This window comes from Lepidochelys kempii, chromosome 3, assembly GCF_965140285.1.
Source record: "Lepidochelys kempii isolate rLepKem1 chromosome 3, rLepKem1.hap1, whole genome shotgun sequence".
Classification (NCBI taxonomy): Eukaryota; Metazoa; Chordata; order Testudines; family Cheloniidae; genus Lepidochelys; species Lepidochelys kempii.
The window spans coordinates 184,780,208-184,799,753 of record NC_136382.1 but is presented as its reverse complement, the minus strand read 5'-3'; the positions used below and the strand labels follow the sequence as shown (position 1 = coordinate 184,799,753).

The 19,546-nt window shown below is 43.7% G+C and overlaps 1 protein-coding gene across 15 annotated transcripts in view; it reads left to right on the top strand.

Moving 5' to 3' along the window:
• The window catches only part of FOXN2 (forkhead box N2), a 134,335-nt gene that overhangs the window by 52,778 nt on the left and 62,011 nt on the right, over window positions 1–19,546 (top strand). For 14 of the 15 annotated variants that reach the window (XM_073339249.2, XM_073339243.1, XM_073339245.1 and 11 more), the window contains one exon: window positions 8,093–8,643. In XM_073339249.2, the coding sequence (XP_073195350.1) occupies window positions 8,107–8,643 (537 nt within the window). In that variant the 5' untranslated portion in view covers window positions 8,093–8,106. Of the gene's footprint in view, window positions 1–7,050; window positions 7,124–8,092; window positions 8,644–19,546 lie in introns of those variants that run through there. The other variant, XM_073339244.1, reaches the window with a different exon arrangement.

Sequence of the window (19,546 nt, the reverse complement as noted above, 5' to 3'; positions counted from 1 at the left end):
TCACGTTGAGTTGGCCATTTAGTGCTGCGGTTTTCCTGTTAACGTGCAGCAGCAGAAACCAAACTAACACCCCCCCCATCCAATTCTCTGGGATGATTGCTTTACCCCTCACCCGACTGCGTGGCTGGTATCAGGGAAGATCCCTGCTAGCCAAAAGCAAACAGCTCAGCGCCAATGCCACCCCTTCTCCCGCCCACTGCTTGGCTAACCGCGGGGAGGATTTCTTTTCAGCCCACAGGCAAACAGCCCGGTAGGAACGGCCGCCTCTGAATGTCCCCTTAATTAAATTCCTCTATTTCAACCAGGTTACCATGAACGATATCACTCTCCTGAGGATAACACAGAGAGATAAAGAACAGATGTTGCTTGAATGCTAGCATTCACCGGGACCATACGCTGCCAGGCTTTGTCATGCAGTGATACCCAATTACTTGCTACTAGCATGGCATGGTAAAGTGTCCTACCATGGAGGATGGAATAAGGCTGCTCTTCTTCCAGAAACCTTCTGCAAAGGCTTTTAGAGTACCTCCAGGAGAGCTTCATTGAGATGTCCCTGGAGGATTTCCGCTCCATCCCCAGACATGTTAACAGACTTTTCCTGTAGCTGTACTGTCCATGAATGCATCCCAAGTCCTCAGGGCTACTTAATCATTAAAAAACACTTGCTTTTATTACATGTATTATATTTACAAAGGTACACGCACCAGAGCTCCCTTCTCTGGCTTAGTTGGGTTGGGAGGGTATTTCAGTCAGGGTGAAAAAAAGATCTTGGCTGTCAGGGAGAACAGTGTGCTGTGTGCTCTCCTCAAGCTCGTCTTCCGCCTCCTCATCTTCCCCGTCCACAAAATCCTCAGGCATGGCGGAGAGTACCCCATCATCGGAGTCCACGGACAGGGGTGGGGTAGTGGTGGCAGCCCCCCCCTAGAATTGCATGCAGCTCAGCGTAGAAGCGGCATGTCTAGGGCTCTGTCTCGGAGCGTCCGTTTGATTCTTTGGTTTTCTGGTACGCTTGTCTGAGCTCCTTAAGTTTCATGCTGCACTGTGTTGCGTCCCTGCTGTAGCCTCTGTCCCGCATGGCCTCGGAGATTTTTTGAAATGTTTTGGCATTTCGTATTTTGGAACGTAGTTCTGATAGCACGGATTCCTCTCCCCATACAGCGATCAGATCCAGTACCTCCCGTTCGGTCTATGCTGGAGCTTTTTTTCAGTTCTGGGACTGCATGGTCACCTGTGCTGATGAGCTCGCTTGGCCAAACAGGAAATGAGATTCAAAAGTTCCCGGGGCTTTTCCTGTACAATGGCAACGTCGATTTCAGCGCTAATCCCCTCTTTGGGGAGGAGTACAGAAATTGGTTTTAAGAGCCCTTTATGTTGAAAAAAATGGCTTCGTTGTGTGGACAGGTGCAGGGTTAATTCGATTTAAAGCTGCTAAATCCGACATAAACTCGTAGTGTAGACCAGGCCTTAGGGTCAGAGGCTATGCTCCTTTCCATAGGGGAAAGAGTGAAGCCTGAGTGCCTGTTGGGGGAAGGACTTACACCCCAGGACAACCAACAGGATGACACCCTGCACCAGTGGGGAGGCAGGGTAAGGTACCCCCCTGGGTTTTTTTGGTTTATGAGACTTTTTTTCCTTTTTGGTTGGTGAAGGATCACCTTTAGGCCTACCCTGAGGCCTACCCTGAGAATATGACCAAGGGAGCTCAGAAGGGGGAAGGCAAAACCTTGCCTGGGGTGGGGTTGATTACCCCAGGCCCACCATTGCCAGAGGGAGAAGTGCTAAGTCTGACGAGACGAAGGAGGTGTCTTGCCACGCTACACTTAAAATGCGACAGTAGCATAGCTGTAGCACTTCAGTGTCAACACTTACTACAGAGATGGGTGGGGTTCTTCCATCGCTGTAGGTAATCCACCTCTCCAGAAGGTGGTAGCTTGATCGACAGAAGAATTCTTCCATTGACCTAGCGCTGTCTACACCAGGGGTTAGGTCAGCTTAACTACATCTCTCAGAGCAAGGGTGGGGAGTGGGGTCGGGGGCTTGCTGGTCGGATTAAAAGGCTTGATGGGCTGGACGTACGGCTCCCAGAAGCAGCGGCATGTCCCCCCTCTGGTTCCTACATATAGGGGCAGCAGGGGGCTCCACACTCTGCCACCGCCCCAAGCGCCGGCTCTGCAGCTCTCATTGGCCAGGAACTGCGCCCAATGGGAGCTGCAGGGGCAGCACCTGTGGACGGGGCAGTGCACAGAGCTGCCTGGCCGACTCCGCACCTCTGCATAGGAGCTAGTGAGGGGACATGCTGCTGCTTCCGGGAGCTGTTTGAGGTAAGTGCCGCCCGGAACCTGCATCCCTGACCTCCTCCCGTGCCCCTGCCCCAGTCCTGATCCCCCTCCTGCCCGCTGAACCCCTCAGTCCCAGCCTGGAGCCCCCGCCTGCACCCCAGACTCCTCATCCCCAGCCCCACCCCAGAGCCCGCACCCCCAGCTGGAGCTCTCATCCACTCCCCCAACACCCCAACTCTTCTGCCCCAGCCCAGATCCCCCTCCCATATTCCGAACCCCTCTGATCTGACCACAGCCCCCTCCAGCACCCCAAACTCCTCATCCCTGGCCCCTCCTCAGAGCCTGCCCCTTCAACCAGAGCCCTCACCCCCTCCTGCACCCCAACCCCCAATTTCATGAGCATTCATGGCCCACAGTACAATTTCCATACCCAGATGTTGCCCTCAGGCCAAAAAGTTTGCCCACCCATCCCAGAGTGTGGATTTTTCACATCCTTGAGAGACATAGCTATGCCAATGTAACTTTTAAGTCTATATCAGCCCTAAGAGTACTGTTTGTCTGTTGGTTTTGGTGACGTCTATACACTTGCCCACTAAGAACTAGACTAAGGATTTATATGCACTATAAAATTTTACCAAGTTTGTAACCAGGTTTTCTCTTGGTTATCTTGATGCATGGTTCATTTCCAGACACACAGTTCCTAATTGCAGGTGTGGAGTGTTACAACCCCACTGTCGAGCAGGAATGTAGCAGGATTGTTGAGGTGGAACCACATTCTAATATGACTTTGGAGATGGGAGTAGATCTGTAACAGAGCTGGCCAGCCCTGTTAGTTCCTAGGTTGTCTTTGGGGGAGTACATCCCAGGTGCATTGAATGATGTGTTACAGGAAGCACTCTGGTCATTCCAGAGACTAACCAATTTATTTGAGCATAAGCTTTCGTGAGCTACAGCTCACTTCATCGGATGCATTCAGTGGAAAATACACTGAGGAGATTTATATACACACAGAACATGAAAAAATGGGTGTTTATCATGCACACTGTAAGGAGAGTGATCACTTAAGATGAGCTATTACCAGCAGGAGAGTGGTGGTGGTGGGGAGAAAACCCTTTGTAGTGATAATCAAGGTGGGCCGTTTCCAGCAGTTAACAAGAACGTCTGAGGAACGGAGAGGGGGGAAGGGGGAGGAATAAACAAGGGGAAATAGTTTTACTTTTTGAATTGACTCAACCACTCCCAGTCTCTATTCAAGCCTAAGTTAATTGTATCCAATTTGCAAATTAATTCCAATTTAGCAGTCTCTCGTTGGATTCTGTTTCTGAAGTCTTTTTGTTGAAGGATAGCCACTTTTAGGTCAGAAATTGAGTGACCAGAGAGATTGAAGTGTTCTCCAACTGGTTTATGAATGTTATAATTCTTGACGTCTGATTTGTGTCCATTTATTCTTTTACGTAGAAACTGTCCGGTTTGACCAATGTACAAGTCAGGGGGCATTGCTGGCACATGAAGGCATATATCACATTGGTAGATGTGCAGGTGAACGAGCCTCTGATAGCGTGGCTGATGTGATTAGGCCCTATGATGGTGTCCCCTGAATAGATATGTGGACACAGTTGTCAACGGGCTTTGTTGTAAGGATAGGTTCCTGGGTTAGTGGTTCTGTTGTGTGGTGTGTGGTTGCTGGTGAGTATTTACTTCATGTTGGGGGGCTGTCTGTAGGCAAGGACTAGCTTGTCTGCCAAGATTTGTGAGAGCGATGGGTCGTCCTTCAGGATAGGTTGTAGATCCTTGATGATGCGTTGGAGAGGTTTTAGTTGGGGGCTCAAGGTGACGGCCAGTGGCGTTCTGTTATTTTCTTTGTTGGGCCTGTCCTGTAGTAGGTGACTTCTGGGTACTCTTCTGGCTCTGTCAGTCTGTTTCTTCACTTCCGCAGGTCGGTATTGTAGTTGTAAGAATGCTTGATAGAGATCTTGTAGGTGTTTGTCTCTGTCTGAGGGGTTGGAGCAAATGCGGTTGTATCGCAGAGCTTGGCTGTAGACAATGGATCGTGTGGTGTGGTCTGTGTGAAAGCTGGAGGCACGTAGGTAGTAATAGCGGTCAGTAGGTTTCCGGTATAGAGTGGTGTTTATGTGACCATCGCTTATTAGCACCGTAGTATCCAGGAAGTGGATCTCTTGTGTGGACTGGTCCACGCTGAGGTTGATGTTGGGATGGAAATTGTTGAAATCATGGTGGAATTCCTCAAGGGCTTCTTTTCCATGGGTCCAGATGATGAAGTTGTCCTCAATGTAGCGCAAGTAGAGTAGGGGCATTAGGGTACGAGAACTGAGGAAGCGTTGTTCTAAGTCAGCCATAAAAATGTTGGCATACTGTGGGGCCATGCGGTTACCCATAGCAGTGCCGCTGATTTGAAGGTATACATTGTCCCCAAATGTGAAATAGTTATGGGTGAGGACAAAGTCACAAAGTTCAGCCACCAGGTTTGCCGTGACATTATCGGGGATAGTGTTCCTGATGGCTTGTAGTCCATCTTTGTGTGGAATGTTGGTGTAGAAGGCTTCTACATCCATAGTGGCCAGGATGGTGTTTTCAGGAAGATCACCGATGTTATCACCGATGTTATCACTGATGGATTGTAGTTTCCTCAGGAAGTCAGTGGTGTCTCGAAGATAGGCTGGGAGTGCTGGTAGCGTAGGGCCTGAGGAGGGAGTCTACATAGCCAGACAATCCTGCTGTCAGGGTGCCAATGCCTGAGATGATGGGGCGCCCAGGATTTCCAGGTTTATGGATCTTGGGTAGCAGATAGAATATCCCAGGTCGGAGTTCCAGGGGTGTGTCTGCGGATTTGTTCTTGTGCTTTCTCAGGGAGTTTCTTGAGCAAATGCTGTAGTTTCTTTTGGAAACCCTCAGTGGGATCAGAGGGTAATGGCTTGTAGAAAGTGGTGTGGGAGAGCTGCCGAGCAGCCTCCTGTTCATATTCCGACCTATTCATGATGACAACAGCACCTCCTTTGTCAGCCTTGTTGATTATGATGTCAGAGTTGTTTCTGAGGCTGTGGATGGCATTGTGTTCTGCACAGCTGAGGTTATGGGGCAAGTGATGTTGCTTTTTCACAATTTCAGCCCGTGCACATCTGCAGAAGCACTCTATGTAGAAGTCCAGTCTGCTGTCTCGACCTTCAGGAGGAGTCCACCTAGAATCCTTCTTTTTGTAGTGTTGGTAGGAAGGTCTCTGTGGATTAGTATGTTGTTCAGAGGTGTGTTGGAAATATTCCTTGAGTCGGAGACGTTGAAAATAGGATTCTATACAGAACTGTATCATGTTCGTGGGGCTGGAGGGGCAGAAGGAGAGGCCCCGAGATAGGACAGATTCTTCTGCTGGGCTAAGAGTATAGTTGGATAGATTAACAATATTGCTGGGTGGGTTAAGGGAACCAATGCTGCGGCTTCTTGTGGCATGCAGTAGTTTGGATAATTTAGTGTCCTTTTTCTTTTGTAGAGAAGCAAAGTGTGTGTTATAAATGGCTTGTCTAGTTTTAGTAAAGTCCAGCCATGAGCAAGTTTGTGTGGAAGGTTGTTTTTTTATGAGTGTATCCAGTTTTGAGAGCTCATTCTTAATCTTTCCCTGTTTGCTGTAGAGGATGTTGATCAGGTGGTTCCGCAGTTTCTTTGAGAGCATGTGACACAAGCTGTCAGCATAGTCTGTGTGGTATGTAGATTGTAATGGATTTTTTACCTTCAGTCCTTTTGGTATGATGTCCATCTGTTTGCATTTGGAAAGGAAGATGATGTCTGTCTGTATCTGTACGAGTTTTTTCATGAAGTCTTCTGCTGGTAATAGCTCATCTTAAGTGATCGCTCACCTTACAGTGTGCATGATAAACACCCATTTTTTTCATGTTCTGTGTGTATATAAATCTCCTCACTGTATTTTCCACTGCATGCATCCGATGAAGTGAGCTGTAGCTCACGAAAGCTTATGCTCAAATAAATTGGTTAGTCTCTAAGGTGCCACAAGTACTCCTTTTCTTTTTGCAAATACAGACTAACACGGCTGCTACTCTGAAATCTGGTCATTCCATCACACTGTCCCCACTTTGCTATTGCATTGAATTCCCTGATACAAGGGGTGAATGGAATTCTTGAAAATTCTGGCATCATGGAATTTGCCAGGCCAGCCTGTGTTAACTCATTTAAACAATATTGGTATGCTCAATGCCAAATATCCACAGGATAGAAAGATTTGAGGTTGTAGAATACAGTGGTGTTTTGTAGGGAACAGAGAACAACCAAATAGGCACTGCACTATTGGTGGAATCTAGATTAGTACAAAATTTCCAGAACCCTGTGTGCCGTGTGGTTCGGAATGATCTTGAAAATCATCTACAATCCTATATCGCCTGGTGCCAACATCTGAGGCGATATGGGATAGCTGACCAGATTTTCCTAAAATATACTGTTGCAAACACTTTGTGCATCTTGGTCATGTGGACAGGCAAACACCACTGGATTATGGTTGTGCTAAATTGTATTAACTGAAACCATGTCTGATGGGTGCATCAAAACACCGATTCACTGGACATGATCCCATCTGTAGTGTAGAGGGGCCATAAGATCACAACTTCACTTTATAGATAGGGCTTTTTGCAATTTAAGTCCTAAGGGGGGAAATCAAAACATTTATAAGGAGGGTTAATTATAAAATATATGTAATTAAACAGTTAATGGGAGAACTGAACATATTAGAGACCACTTATTCAGACCGCTTCTCTCATTTTGTTGTGCAGAGCCACTTTACAGAAGTTGATCTCAATGTAGCCACTCCTGTTGTATCTAATAAGGTATAGCAACTTCCAAATAGTTAGCATAAGTTCAGTAATGAGTACCCAGTCAGAAACTGGTGGGAGTTTAACACCTGGTTGAGACAATTTCACAAAGATTCAGATGGTCCCAGGCTTTGAATAGCTATATCCCAACACATTTATAAATGTATTATAGTTAAGGTTGCATGTCTGTCATGGAAGTCATGGATTCCATGACTTCCTGTCACCTCCATGACTTCTGCAGCCACCGGTGCGACTGGCTCCGGGGCTGCCCAAGCAGATCAGGCAGCTCCTGGGCCAGCTTTACTGGCTGCTGCTGGGGCAGTTGGGTGTGGAAGGGGGCTCAGAGCAGGAGCAGGGGACTGGGGTGCGGGGTGATGCTTACCGAGGGGGAGAGACTCCTCGGAAGCGGTTGGCATGTCCCTGCAGCTCCTAGGCGGAGGGGCCAAGGGGCTCTGCACACCGCCCCTGCCAAGAGGTGCATCCCTGCAGCTTCCCTTGGCTACAGTTCCCCGCCAATGGGAGCTACGGAGCTGGAGATTGTGGCGGTGGCAGTGCACAGAGCCCACCCTGGCCTTCTCTCTCCTTAGGAGCTGTAGGGACACGACGGAGCTGGTAGGGAGCCTGCCAGTGTCGCTGCCCCCCCTCCCAGCACCAGTGGGGGTCCTGGGCTGTGCGTCGCTCTTCGCGGCGCCCCCAGACCACCACCCCAGAGCACTTGCAGCCCCCTCGGCCCAAGTTTTAGTTTGAGGTATATAGTACAAGTCATGGACATGTCACGGGCGGTGAACTTTTGTTTACTGCCTGTGACCTGTCCATGATTTTTACTAAAAATACCCATGACTAAAATGTAGCCTTAATTAAAGCTACTGAGCAGGATAGAGGAGATACAGTACTGAATTTCCTTTGGTTTTGTTGGCTTAGTGGCTGCAGTTGGATAAGATTTTTAAGACTTATATTGATTTATAATTGTTTTCTTTGTTATAGACAAGTAAAATTAAATGGGTCCAGTAACTGGGATGACTCCAGATAAGAAAGCTGAAGCACCTGGAGCAGAAAAGGCTGCAGGATTAAGACAGATTTACAGAATGGGAAGCTTGCCTGAAGCAGTTGATGCTGCTAGGCCGAAGGCCACGCTAGTGGACAGCTATGATGATGATGATGAGCTCACAAATTTGAACTGGCTTCATGAAAGTACTAATCTTCTAACATACTTCAGTCTTGGAAGTGAGGGTCTTCCAATTGTTAGTCCTATATATGACATTGAGGGTGATAATGTGCCATCTTTCTCATCATCCTGCTACCAGAATCTGGAAAAAAAATCAGCCACTTCCAAACCTCCTTATTCCTTTAGCCTTCTCATTTACATGGCTATTGAACATTCTCCTAATAAAAGTTTGCCAGTCAAAGAAATCTACAGCTGGATTCTGGAACGCTTCCCATACTTTGCCACAGCACCCACAGGGTGGAAGAACTCTGTTCGACACAATCTTTCCTTGAATAAATGTTTCCGAAAGGTGGAGAGAAGCCATGGCAAGGTGAGACGTATGGAAAAAATGTTTTTAACAGATATAAAGTGTATTAGGAAATAGGCTGTTTTTTTTATTTTTAAGGAATTTTGGGTGGGGGTGTACAGTACTAATATTAGATATACTTGTATATTGAAATAATATTTTACATGTATAGCTTTTTCTTTTTGCAACTCCAAATGCAACTTGGAAATGTCACTTGTGATAAGGTACATTTTATTTCATACAGTATTTTTATTTAGCAATGTCATAAGCAGAGCGGGCAGTGACAGCTGTAGTTAAAGTTGCCTAGCACTCTCCTTAGACGGCCCTGTGTTCAGTTGCCTATAACTTTGCCTTACAAGTTTGGGCTAAAGTTTCAGGCTCAGGATATTTTTTGTTTGTTTGTTTTAAATTTCAGCAAAAATAGCTCAGTTGTTTCTGAAAACTAGGTTTGGAAAAAAAAATGTTTTGCCTATGTCAAAAAATTCTTGAAATTCTCATGCTTCCAGGCTTTGGAATCTTTAAACTGGTGAGGGGGCTTCCTTGGTGCTGGAGAGATGCGTTTTGCTGTCCTTGTGAAAATCCACCCAGAAGTAGCTGAGTTATAAGCCCCTGAGAAAAAAAATCACTTGTTTGCATGTGCTCAGTTGGGGATTATTAGCGTATGACAGCTAAAATCTGTGAAGATTCTGTTTATAGTGAGCATGGTCTGTCTTAGGAGCAGGAGTTTCTTGCAGTTGATGCTCCCAGGAACGAGGGATGACTGTGGTAACCTCTAGAGCAGGAATATTGTTTCTTTTATCTTCTCTATGCTCTTCCTGCTGACATTCAAACAGCGTGGGGGAAACTGAAGAAACAGCCTAACTGATGTAGAGGGGTGAGGAGCAGAGAGAAGAACCAGAGGCAGGCTGGGAAAAGGGGACAGGACCTGGCAGGAGGAATAATAGTGACAGGTTGGCAGGCACAAGAGCCAAGGGTTTAAGAGCAGAGCCTACAGGAACAGAATGGGACAAGACACAAGAGTCTGTGACTACTAGACTGCATTGTCCTCCAGAAACTGAAAATAGAACCTAGGATTCCTTATTCTGAACATTCTTCTGTAGTCTAGCAAATAGCTGTGAACCTCATGGTAATGTGAGTATTACATCCTTGTCTACCAAGCGGTAGAGGTCTGTGCTGTGGACCTAAACGTCTGAACTCTATTGATAAACCATGTGGTTAGTATGGCTTCACATGATGGAATTTCTGTAGTCAGAGGTCCTGTGGGAGGGAAAAAGGGAGCTAAATTAAAGTTGCCCAGTCAGTCTTAATTCTGGCATTTCTTAATTTGTCAGTGCTTGACTTTGCAACCTTGTCATTCTTTTAACATAGCTTTTTTTGCATGTAGTCATATGATTTACTAACATTCATTTTCAGATAAAACGTCTCTTGCTCAAATTAGTTTGCCTATGTTTTTTGTTCTATGCTTTTATTTCTCAGCTTTCATTTATTTCAATATCTGCATCATTTTCTCCTTGTTCAAGTGGAACACTAAGAAATATTTCAGGTTGCTTCAAATCTAGTTTCAGTGCAGTCTTAAATGACGAAGTGAATTAGTAAAGTTTCAATATTTTCTTACTGCTAATACTAATAGAAACCCTCCCCCCATAATTGAAGATGCTGTCATTTTAATGAAAAAATTAAAAATCCCTGAATTAACACATTTTCTCTATAAAAGCCAAATCAAAACATAATTGCCATTTACACTAGGAATAGTGTCAAGTAATCTAATGCACAGAACAGTAAGTAAGGGTCCACTTTTCTTTATTTTTTGAAAAAAGGCCGTAGGAGAATAGGCATTATTCAGAAAAATGTCTGTCCTGAGCCATGTGACCAGTGATTTTTGTTCCACACGGAGCCAGCTCTTGACTAGAGAATTTACTGGACCAGGGGTTCTCAAACTTCATTGCACCCCGACCCCCTTCTGACAACAACAATTACTACATGACCTCAGGAGGGGAGACCGAAGCCTGAGCGGGCCTGAGCCCCATTGCTCCAGGTTGTGGGGGGACAAAGCCAAAGCCTGAGCCCACCGTCCTGGGGGACCAAAGCTGAAGCCCATGGGTTTCAGCCTGAGTCAGGGGATATGTAGTCTGAGGCCTGCTGCCCAGGGTTGAAGCCCTCAGACTTCAGCTTCGGCCCCAGGTGGTTAGGGCTCGTGCTTTGACTTTGGCCCTGGGCTCCTGTAAGTCTAAGCCAGTCCTGGCAACCCCATTAAAATGGGGTCGCAACCCACTTTGGGGTCCCAACCCACATTTTGAGAACTGCTGTACTAGACGACAATAGTCTATGTCACAGAATTTACAATGTTGAAATCCACATTGTGACAAACTATCTGGCATGGTTAACAATCTCTGCTTGGAAAAGGCCTGTACTTGAATAAGTAGTGATGCTTCAGACAAGTACTGAAGTATGTTGAAGGAACTGTATTGCATGAAGAAGCTAGAACATCATCTGCTCCCACTATGCCTGACTTTAATTAAAGTAGTCCTTCACTTTCACAAGCACCAAATTTGCATTTAAAAGACATAATTAAAAAGTTCACTGATTCATTCCTACCATGCTGTGCTGTGATATTACAATCACCACAGAGTGCTACGAGAGAGCTTAGACTTGGACTGTATATATTGTGTCAGGTGAGTGATTGCATTTACTACTGTGGACTGTACCTAGTTGAATGTTATATACATATATGCAAACAACCGCCTCCCATAATTCAGTAGTGACTGTGATGTTACCAAATGGCACATGGAGGTAGATTGCTTGGGGAGCCAGCTGGTTGTGGCAGAGAAGGGTGTCATGCATTTCAAAAGAAGAAAAAATAATCAAGTCCATCTACTGTTTGCTTCTTAGACTAGTCATTGGAAGCATTAAAAACATATGTTTAAGATTATTGTCCTGTTATATTTTAAACACATACATATCAACTTTAATCATAGCAATCAAACATGGAAGGGGAAGCTTGTGTCTAATTTCTCTTCAGGAGATCTAAGATGAAGGCCTACAGGTCATGCTAACTAAATGTTGACATATTACAAATGGAACTAGAGGTGACTGACAAAATAGTAAGGTACTTAGGATTCTGGATGCTTCTTTGATTTCTGTCCATCAGCTCAGCAAAGTTGATGGGGCTAAATGAAGTCCTCCCACCACTTTCTGTCTTGTACCAGCTTCATGGCTTCATTCATCTTTAAACCTTTTTCTGTGTCATTCTTCACCGTTTCTATCCAGTGCATCCTCGGTCTTCCTCTATTTCTAGTTCCTTGTACTTCGGTATGTATTGCCATGCCATGGTATCCTTTCCAGGACCATTCCTGACATGTGTCCAAACCATCTCAGTAATCTTTCTTGAATCTTCTGTAACCGCGTTATTTCTTGCCCTAGCCATTTCCTTATCACTTTTTTATTTTGTTCTGTCTTGAAACTCACAGTATTTTCTCCTCAGCTAGATCATTTGTGCAATCAATATCTTACATTCATTGGCTTACCTCATATTTCAACGTTCTGACCCATATGGCAGTGTCAGCATGACAGTTGTCTCATAGACACTTATCTTTGTCTTTATCAAAATGTCTTTAGTCTTCCAGATATTACAGAATTTTCTCAATGCAGGAGCAGCTAGTTTGATTCTTATTTTAATATCCTCTTCGCAGTTCTGATTCTTTGATACTAATACTCTAAGGCACACAATTTTTTCCACTTGTTCTAGTTCTTTTTTGCTGGCATTAATTTTTACCTCTTACTCTTGTCTTCCAGTTGCATAGTTTTAGTCTTATCTGTTGATCTTCACTCCAGATTTTCTGCTATCCAAGTCTACTTTGTCAGTTATTCTCTGTATCTATTACTTAGTCAGTGCTATCAGTTCTATATCATCTGCAAATCTAAGATTGACCTTCCACATACCATGACTCCTCTTATTTCATCTCTCAGTGCTATAGCCATTGCTGCTTCCAATACCATGCTGAACAAATCTGGTGTTCATCCGTGTCTCGCTCCTGTGGTCAACCTGAACCGTTCCATTAGCTTCCTGTTTACTTTAATCATACTCATTGACTTTCTCTAGATATTTTCTATCAGCTTGATCATTTTCTCAAGGATGTCCTATATTCTCAAGACTTAGAATGTGGAGAAAAGGGTTATGGCATCGAAAGCCTTTTTACAGCAACTTTGGCATCTATAATATGTTTAGTTGTGTTCAGTGTACTACTGTGGTATCCGTCTTCATCTTGGTCTAAATACAGCCTGTTCCTCTGCAAGCGCAGCATACAAATACCTCTTAGAGTAACTCTACACTGCAGTATAAGCCCATGCTTGAGTCCGGGCTTAAGGCTAACCTCCCTTGCATCTACACTGCAATTTTGCTAACCCAGAGCTCGGACCCAAGTTCCCAGGACCCTGCAGGGCTGGAGAGTCCAAACTGTGTTGCTTTGCAGTGTAGACATAGCCCTGCTTCACTCAGATCTCAGGAGTCATCCAGAAGTATCCAGCAATTCCATGGGACAACTTCCTTAGTCCTCTCTATCCCAACAATCTGCAGTCCACACTACTGAAAATGGAAGTCACACCCCCCTTTGCAAACGGCAGAAGCTCAGGTCAACATTAACCCATTCTGTTCTGATCACCGATCTGCAAGCACACGATCAAACATCCTCCTGGGTTTGCAATGGAGAGAGAGCTGATCAAGTCCTTTGTAAAGTGATCTGCTTCCTGGTAAATGGCAGGGCGGGCAGTAAAGTTTTCCCACAGTGCACCACAGTCCTAGTGCTAGAGTGGTCACATTCTGGGGAATAGCACTAGGGAAATGGATATGGTTACTTTGACTCAGGTCTGAGCACTGCAGTGTGAATGCCAGAGCCCTAGTTCAAGCATGGGTCAGAAAATTCTTAACCTAGAGTTAAAATACAATGTAGATGCTCAAGCCCGGTATTTCCCTAACATGGATCAGCTTACTACAGTCCCATTAACCCTGGGCTTACATTGCAGTGTAGACATACCCTTATTCTCCTCTGCAGTGTCTTGGTGAAAGCTTTTCCTGGCACACTCAATAAGTTGATTCCTTAGTAGTTCTTTGACACTCTCATTATCACCTTTTTTATAGATCTATACTATTATAATTTCCCCCATGTTTGGCACTTGTTCTTGCTTGTAAATCTTGTTGACTTGCTTGTGCATTGCCCTTATCATGTATTCCTCACCTGCTTGCAACAGTGCTGCAGTATGTTGTCACTTCCTGGCACCTTTTCCTTTTTTCAAACTTCCTGTTGAGATCTTTACTACTACTAAGAATTCCAGTTTCCGCTCTCCCTCATTTATAGTGGGAAGCTTTTCCAGGACAGTTTCATCTACAGTTTTATGCATGTTGCACAGCTCTTCAAAGTATTCTTTGCATCATTTATACTGTTCTTGTTCATCCTCAATTTTTTGCCCCGCCTATCTTTCACTGCTGACATCTTCCACTTGTGTCCCACTCAGTTCTCTTATCTTGCAATACAACCGCAGTGTCATGATTCTCTTTACATATTCTTCTGCTTCTTAGCATTGTTAAGTTATCTAGTAATTTCTCTCTCAGCTTTCTGTTTTATCTCTCTGGTCAACCTATTGTATTCAGCTTTTAGATTTGAGTCTTCCTTTTTATTTTCCTTCAGCTTCCTATGCTTGTCACTCACCTGCAACTCAACTCCATCTATTATACACCTTGTTTTCATCATTTAGGCCTTATAGCCCAACACTTATTGATCTGCTCTTGTAATCCCATCTTTTACGCCATCTCTTCAACGTTCATTTTCCACATGGCTGCTTTGTATTTTCCCCCTCATATCTGGCTCTTTCAGTTTGTCCACACCATAGGTCTTAGTTCTTCGTACTTTTTCAGTTGCTCTCAGCCTCAACCTCATTGATGCCAACAACATATGATCTGATAACAGTGGCAAATGATATATACAACACACTCAATTTCCATCTGTGATTCACACGTGCAAAGTCTATCATGTTCTTTGTTTGGCCATCAGATATCCAAGTCCAGTTTCTCTGAAGCTTTCTTGTTGAAAAAGTGTGTTAGTTATCACCAGGCTGTTACTTAGGGAGATATTTAGTAGCCATTCTGCACTTTCATTTTCTTGAACATATCAGAATCTGCCTATCGTTCAGAAATTCCAATTTGATCCACTTTCTCATTAATAACTCCCATAACCAACAATACATTTTGTCTTGAAACCTGTTGTATTGTTTTCTGTAGCTGTAAAATTAGTCAGTTTCTTTCTTGCGCGCTGCTGAGGTCGGTGCAGATACTTGTACTATTATGACTGCACTGGATTTGATTCTGAATATTGCCTTTAGCATATGAAGAATTTGCGGGTTAAATGCAATAAGATCCTGGCTTTCTTTGGCTTTAGCCCAATGCAATTCCATCCTATGTCTTCCATCTTCTTTTCCTGAAGTCAGTATCCTGTGTTAATCATGGTAGAATTCTCCTTGCCTTCCCATCTCGTTTTGAATCAACTGATGATTTCCCACTCCTGTCTTTTCAACTCGTGCATCATTACCCTAAGTGCTCCAGCTTTGTATAATGTTCTTACATTCTATATTCTGATCAAGGCTCAGAGCCTTTGGGTTCATCACGTAATTCCATATTCTGTGTATTTTTTTTTTTTATTGCATACTCTTTACCCCTGCTTTTGTTTCTGCATTGAATGCAGACTTGGTTTGTCCGAATGATTACTGAACTGGCATGCTTTTGTTTTCTTTTCCATTCGTCATTCAGTTTCTATGCTCCAGTATTCAATAGGTGTTTGACCACAACTCCTTGATTTTTTGTGGTTGACTAATGTATCATAATCTGTCTGCAGTGCTGCTCTAAAGCTATTCACTAGCATGCTCCAGCACTGTTTCTGCCAATGTTATATTTTGGAAGTTGTATTACCATCTTTGTTGTAGGAGACTTCATGCACTTGGAAGGCCATACACACCCTTTCATTAGTGATCACACTAGGTTTAGTATGCCAGTTGAGGTAAGATTCTGGGGTGTGGTACTGCAGGGCACATAAGAACAGCCATACTTGGTCAGACCAAAGGTCCATCTAGCCCAGTATCCTGTCTTCCAACAGTGGCCAATGCCAGGTATCCCAGAGGGAATGAACAGAACAGGTAATCATCAAGTGATCCATCCCCTGTTGTCCATTCCCAGCTTCTGGCAAACAGAGGCTAGGGACACCATCCCTGCCCATCCTGGCTAACAGCCAGCTAATATCCTCAATGAATTTATCTAGGCTTTTTTTAACCCTGTTATAGTCTTGGTCTTCACAACATCCTCTGGCAAGGAGTTCCACAGGTTGACTGTGCATCGGGTGAAAAAATACTTCCTTTTTTTTGTTTTAAATCTGCTGCCTATTTGATTTGGTGACGCCTAGTTCTTGTGTTATGAGAAGGAGTAAATAACACTTCCTTATTTACTTTCTCCACACTAATCATGATTTTATATACCTCTATAATATCCCCCCTTAGTTGTCTTTTTTCCAAGCTGAAAAGTCCTAGTCTCGTTAATCTCTCCTCATATGGCAGACGTTCCATACCTCTAATAATTTTTGTTGCCCTTTTCTGAACCTTTTCCAATTCCAATATCTTTTTTTGAGATGGGGCGACCACATCTACATGCAGTATTCAAGATGTGGGCATGGATTTATATAAAGGTAATATGGTATTTTCTGTCTTATTAGCTATCCCTTTCATAATGATTCCAAACATTCTGGTCACTTTTTTGACTGCCACTGCACATTGAGTGGATGTTTTCAGAGAACTATCCACAATGACTCCAAGATCTCTTTCTTGAGTGCTAACAGCTAATTTAGACCCCATCATTTTATACGTATAGTTGGGATTATGTTTTACAATGTGCATTACTTTGCATTTATCAACATTGAATTTCATCTGCCATTTTGTTGCTCAGTCACCCAATTTTGTGAGATCCTTTTGTAGCTCTTTGCAGTCTGCTTTGGATTTAACTATCTTGAGTAGTTTTGTATCATCTGCAAAATTTGCAACCTCACTGTTTACCCCCTTTTCCAGATCATTTATTCATATGTTGAATAGGACTGGGCCCAGTACAGACTTCTGGGGACACCACTATTTACCTCTCCATTCTGAAAACTGACCATTTATTCATACATTTTGTTTCCTCTTTTAACCAGTTACCAATCCATGAGATGACCTTCCCTCTTATCCCATGACTGCTTACTTTGCTTAATAGCCTTTGATGAGGCACCTTGGCTTTCTGAAAATATAAATACACTGGATTCCCCCTTGTCCACATGCTCAGAGAATTCTAGTAGATTGGTGAGGCAAGATTTCCCTTTACAAAAACCATATTGACTATTCCCCCAACAAATTATGTTCATCTATGTGTTTGACAATTTTGTTCTTTACGATAGTTTCAACCAATTTGCCCGGTACTGAAGTCAGGCTTACCAGCCTATAATTGCCGAGATCACCTCTGGAACCCTTTTTAAAAATTGGCGTCACATTCACTATCCTCCAGTCACTTGGTACAGAAGCTGATTTAAATGATAGGTTGCAGACTACAATTTGTAGTCCTGCAATTTTACATTTCAGTTCCTTCAGAACTCTTGGGTGAATACCATCTGGTCCTGGTGACTATTACTGTTTAGTTTATCAATTTGTTCCCAAACCTCCTCTAATGACACCTCAATCTGGGACAGTTCCTCAGATTTGATACCTAAAAAGAATGGCTAAGGTTTGGGAATCTTCCACACATCCTCAACTGTGAAGACCGATGCAAAGAATTAATTTAGTTTCTCTGCAATGGCCTTATCGTCCTTGAGTGCTCCTTTAGCATCTTGATCATCCAGTGACCCCCCTGGTTGTTTAGCAGGCTTCCTGCTTCTGATGTACTTAAACAAATTTTTGCTATTACTTTCTGAGTCTTTGTCTAGCTTGTTCTTCAAATTCTTTTTTGGCCTTCCTAATTATATTTTTACACTTCATTTGCCAGTTTATGCTCCCTTCTATTTTCCTAACTAGGATTTAACTTACACTTTTTAAAGGATGACTTTTTGCCTCTCACTGCTTCTTTTACTTTGTTATTTAGCCACGGTGACTCTCTTTTGGTTCTCTTATTATGTTTTTTAATTTGGGGTATACATTTAAGTTGAGCCTCTATTATGGTGTCTTTAAAAAGTTTTCATGCTTGCAGGAATTTTACTTTTGGTGCTGTATCTTTTAATTTCTATTTAAGTAACCTCATTTTTGTGTAGTTCCCCTTTCTGAAATTAAATGCTACAGTGTTGGGCAGCTGTGGTGTTTTCCCCGCCACAGGGATGTTAAATTTAATTATATTATTGTCACTATTGCCAAGCAGTCCAGCTATATTCACCTCTTGGACCTGATCCTGTGCTGCACTTAGGACTAAATCAAGAATTGCCTCTCTGCAGGGTTCAAAGACTAGCTGCTCCAAGAAGCAGTCATTTAAGGTGTCAAGAAACTTTATCTCTGCATCCCATCCTGAGGTGATATGTACCCAGTCAATATGGGGATAGTTGAAATCCCCCATTATTATTGATTTTTTTTTTTTAATTTCAATAGCCTGTCTAATCTCCCTGAGCATTTCACAGTCACTATCACCATCCTGGTCAGGTGGTCAGTAATATATCCCTACTGCTATATTATTATTATTAGAGTATGGAATTTCTGTCCATAGAGATTCTATGGTACAGTTTGGTTCATTTAAGATTTTTACTTCATTTAATTCTATGCTTTCTTTCACATATAGTGCCACTCCCCAACCAGCATGACTTGTTCTGTCCTTCCGATATATTTTGTACCCTGGTATTACTGTATCCCATTGATTATCCTCATTACACCAAGTTTCTGTGATGCCTATTATATCAATATCCTCATTTAATACGAGGCACTCTAGTTCACCCATCTTATTATTTAGACTTCTAGCCTTGGTATAGAAGCACTTTAAAAACTTGTCACTTTTTAGCTGTCTGCCACTACGTGATGTAATGGAATGAGACTTTTTTTAATTTGACTGTTTCTCATAAGATCCTACCTGTATTTTATCATCTTCCATCCTCTCCTCCTTACTAGGACATGGACAATCTCCTTTAGTAGATCCTCCCCTAAGGGATGTCTCTGTTCGAACCACGTGCTCCTCCACACCTGTCGGCTTTCCCCCAGCCCTTAGTTTAAAAACTGCTCTACAACCTTTTTAATTTTTAGGTGCCAGCAATCTGGTTCCATTTTGGTTTAGGTGGAGCCCATCCTTCCTGTATAGGCTCCCCCTTTCCCAAGTTTCCCCAGTTCCTAAGGAATCAGAACCTCTCCTCCTTACACCATCGTCTCATCCACGCATTGAGACCCTGCAGTTCTGCCTGTCTAACTGGCCCTACGCGTGTGTGGCGGTTCAATACAAGACAGGACACGGCTTTAGGCAAGCAAGCAGGCTGGTCTGCTGATGGGATTGCCCCTGTCAGCTTTTCCACCTCTCTTTTATTTCTCTCCCCCCTGCGCATTACATACTCCGACCGCAAAAGGCATCAACAAAGGAAAAAATATGACTTTGATTAATATTCTTATTTACCAGCCTCTATCTACTACAATCTTTGTTCTCAGGCCTTGAGCCTAGGCCAAGGAAGCTTCCCACAGTTGATGTCCTTATTTTGACTTCCCAATGGTCCATGTTCCCATGGTCCATGTCCTTGGACAGAGCAATGTGTGCATCGCTCCTACACAACAGTCAGGGTGTGCCCTGACTGTTTCCAGGTGCATGAACGTTACATGAACTCTTCACGCGTGGAACTGGAAGCATTTCAGAGAATGCTACCATGGAGATCCTGGACTTCAGTCTCTTACCCAGAAGCCTAAATTTGGCCTC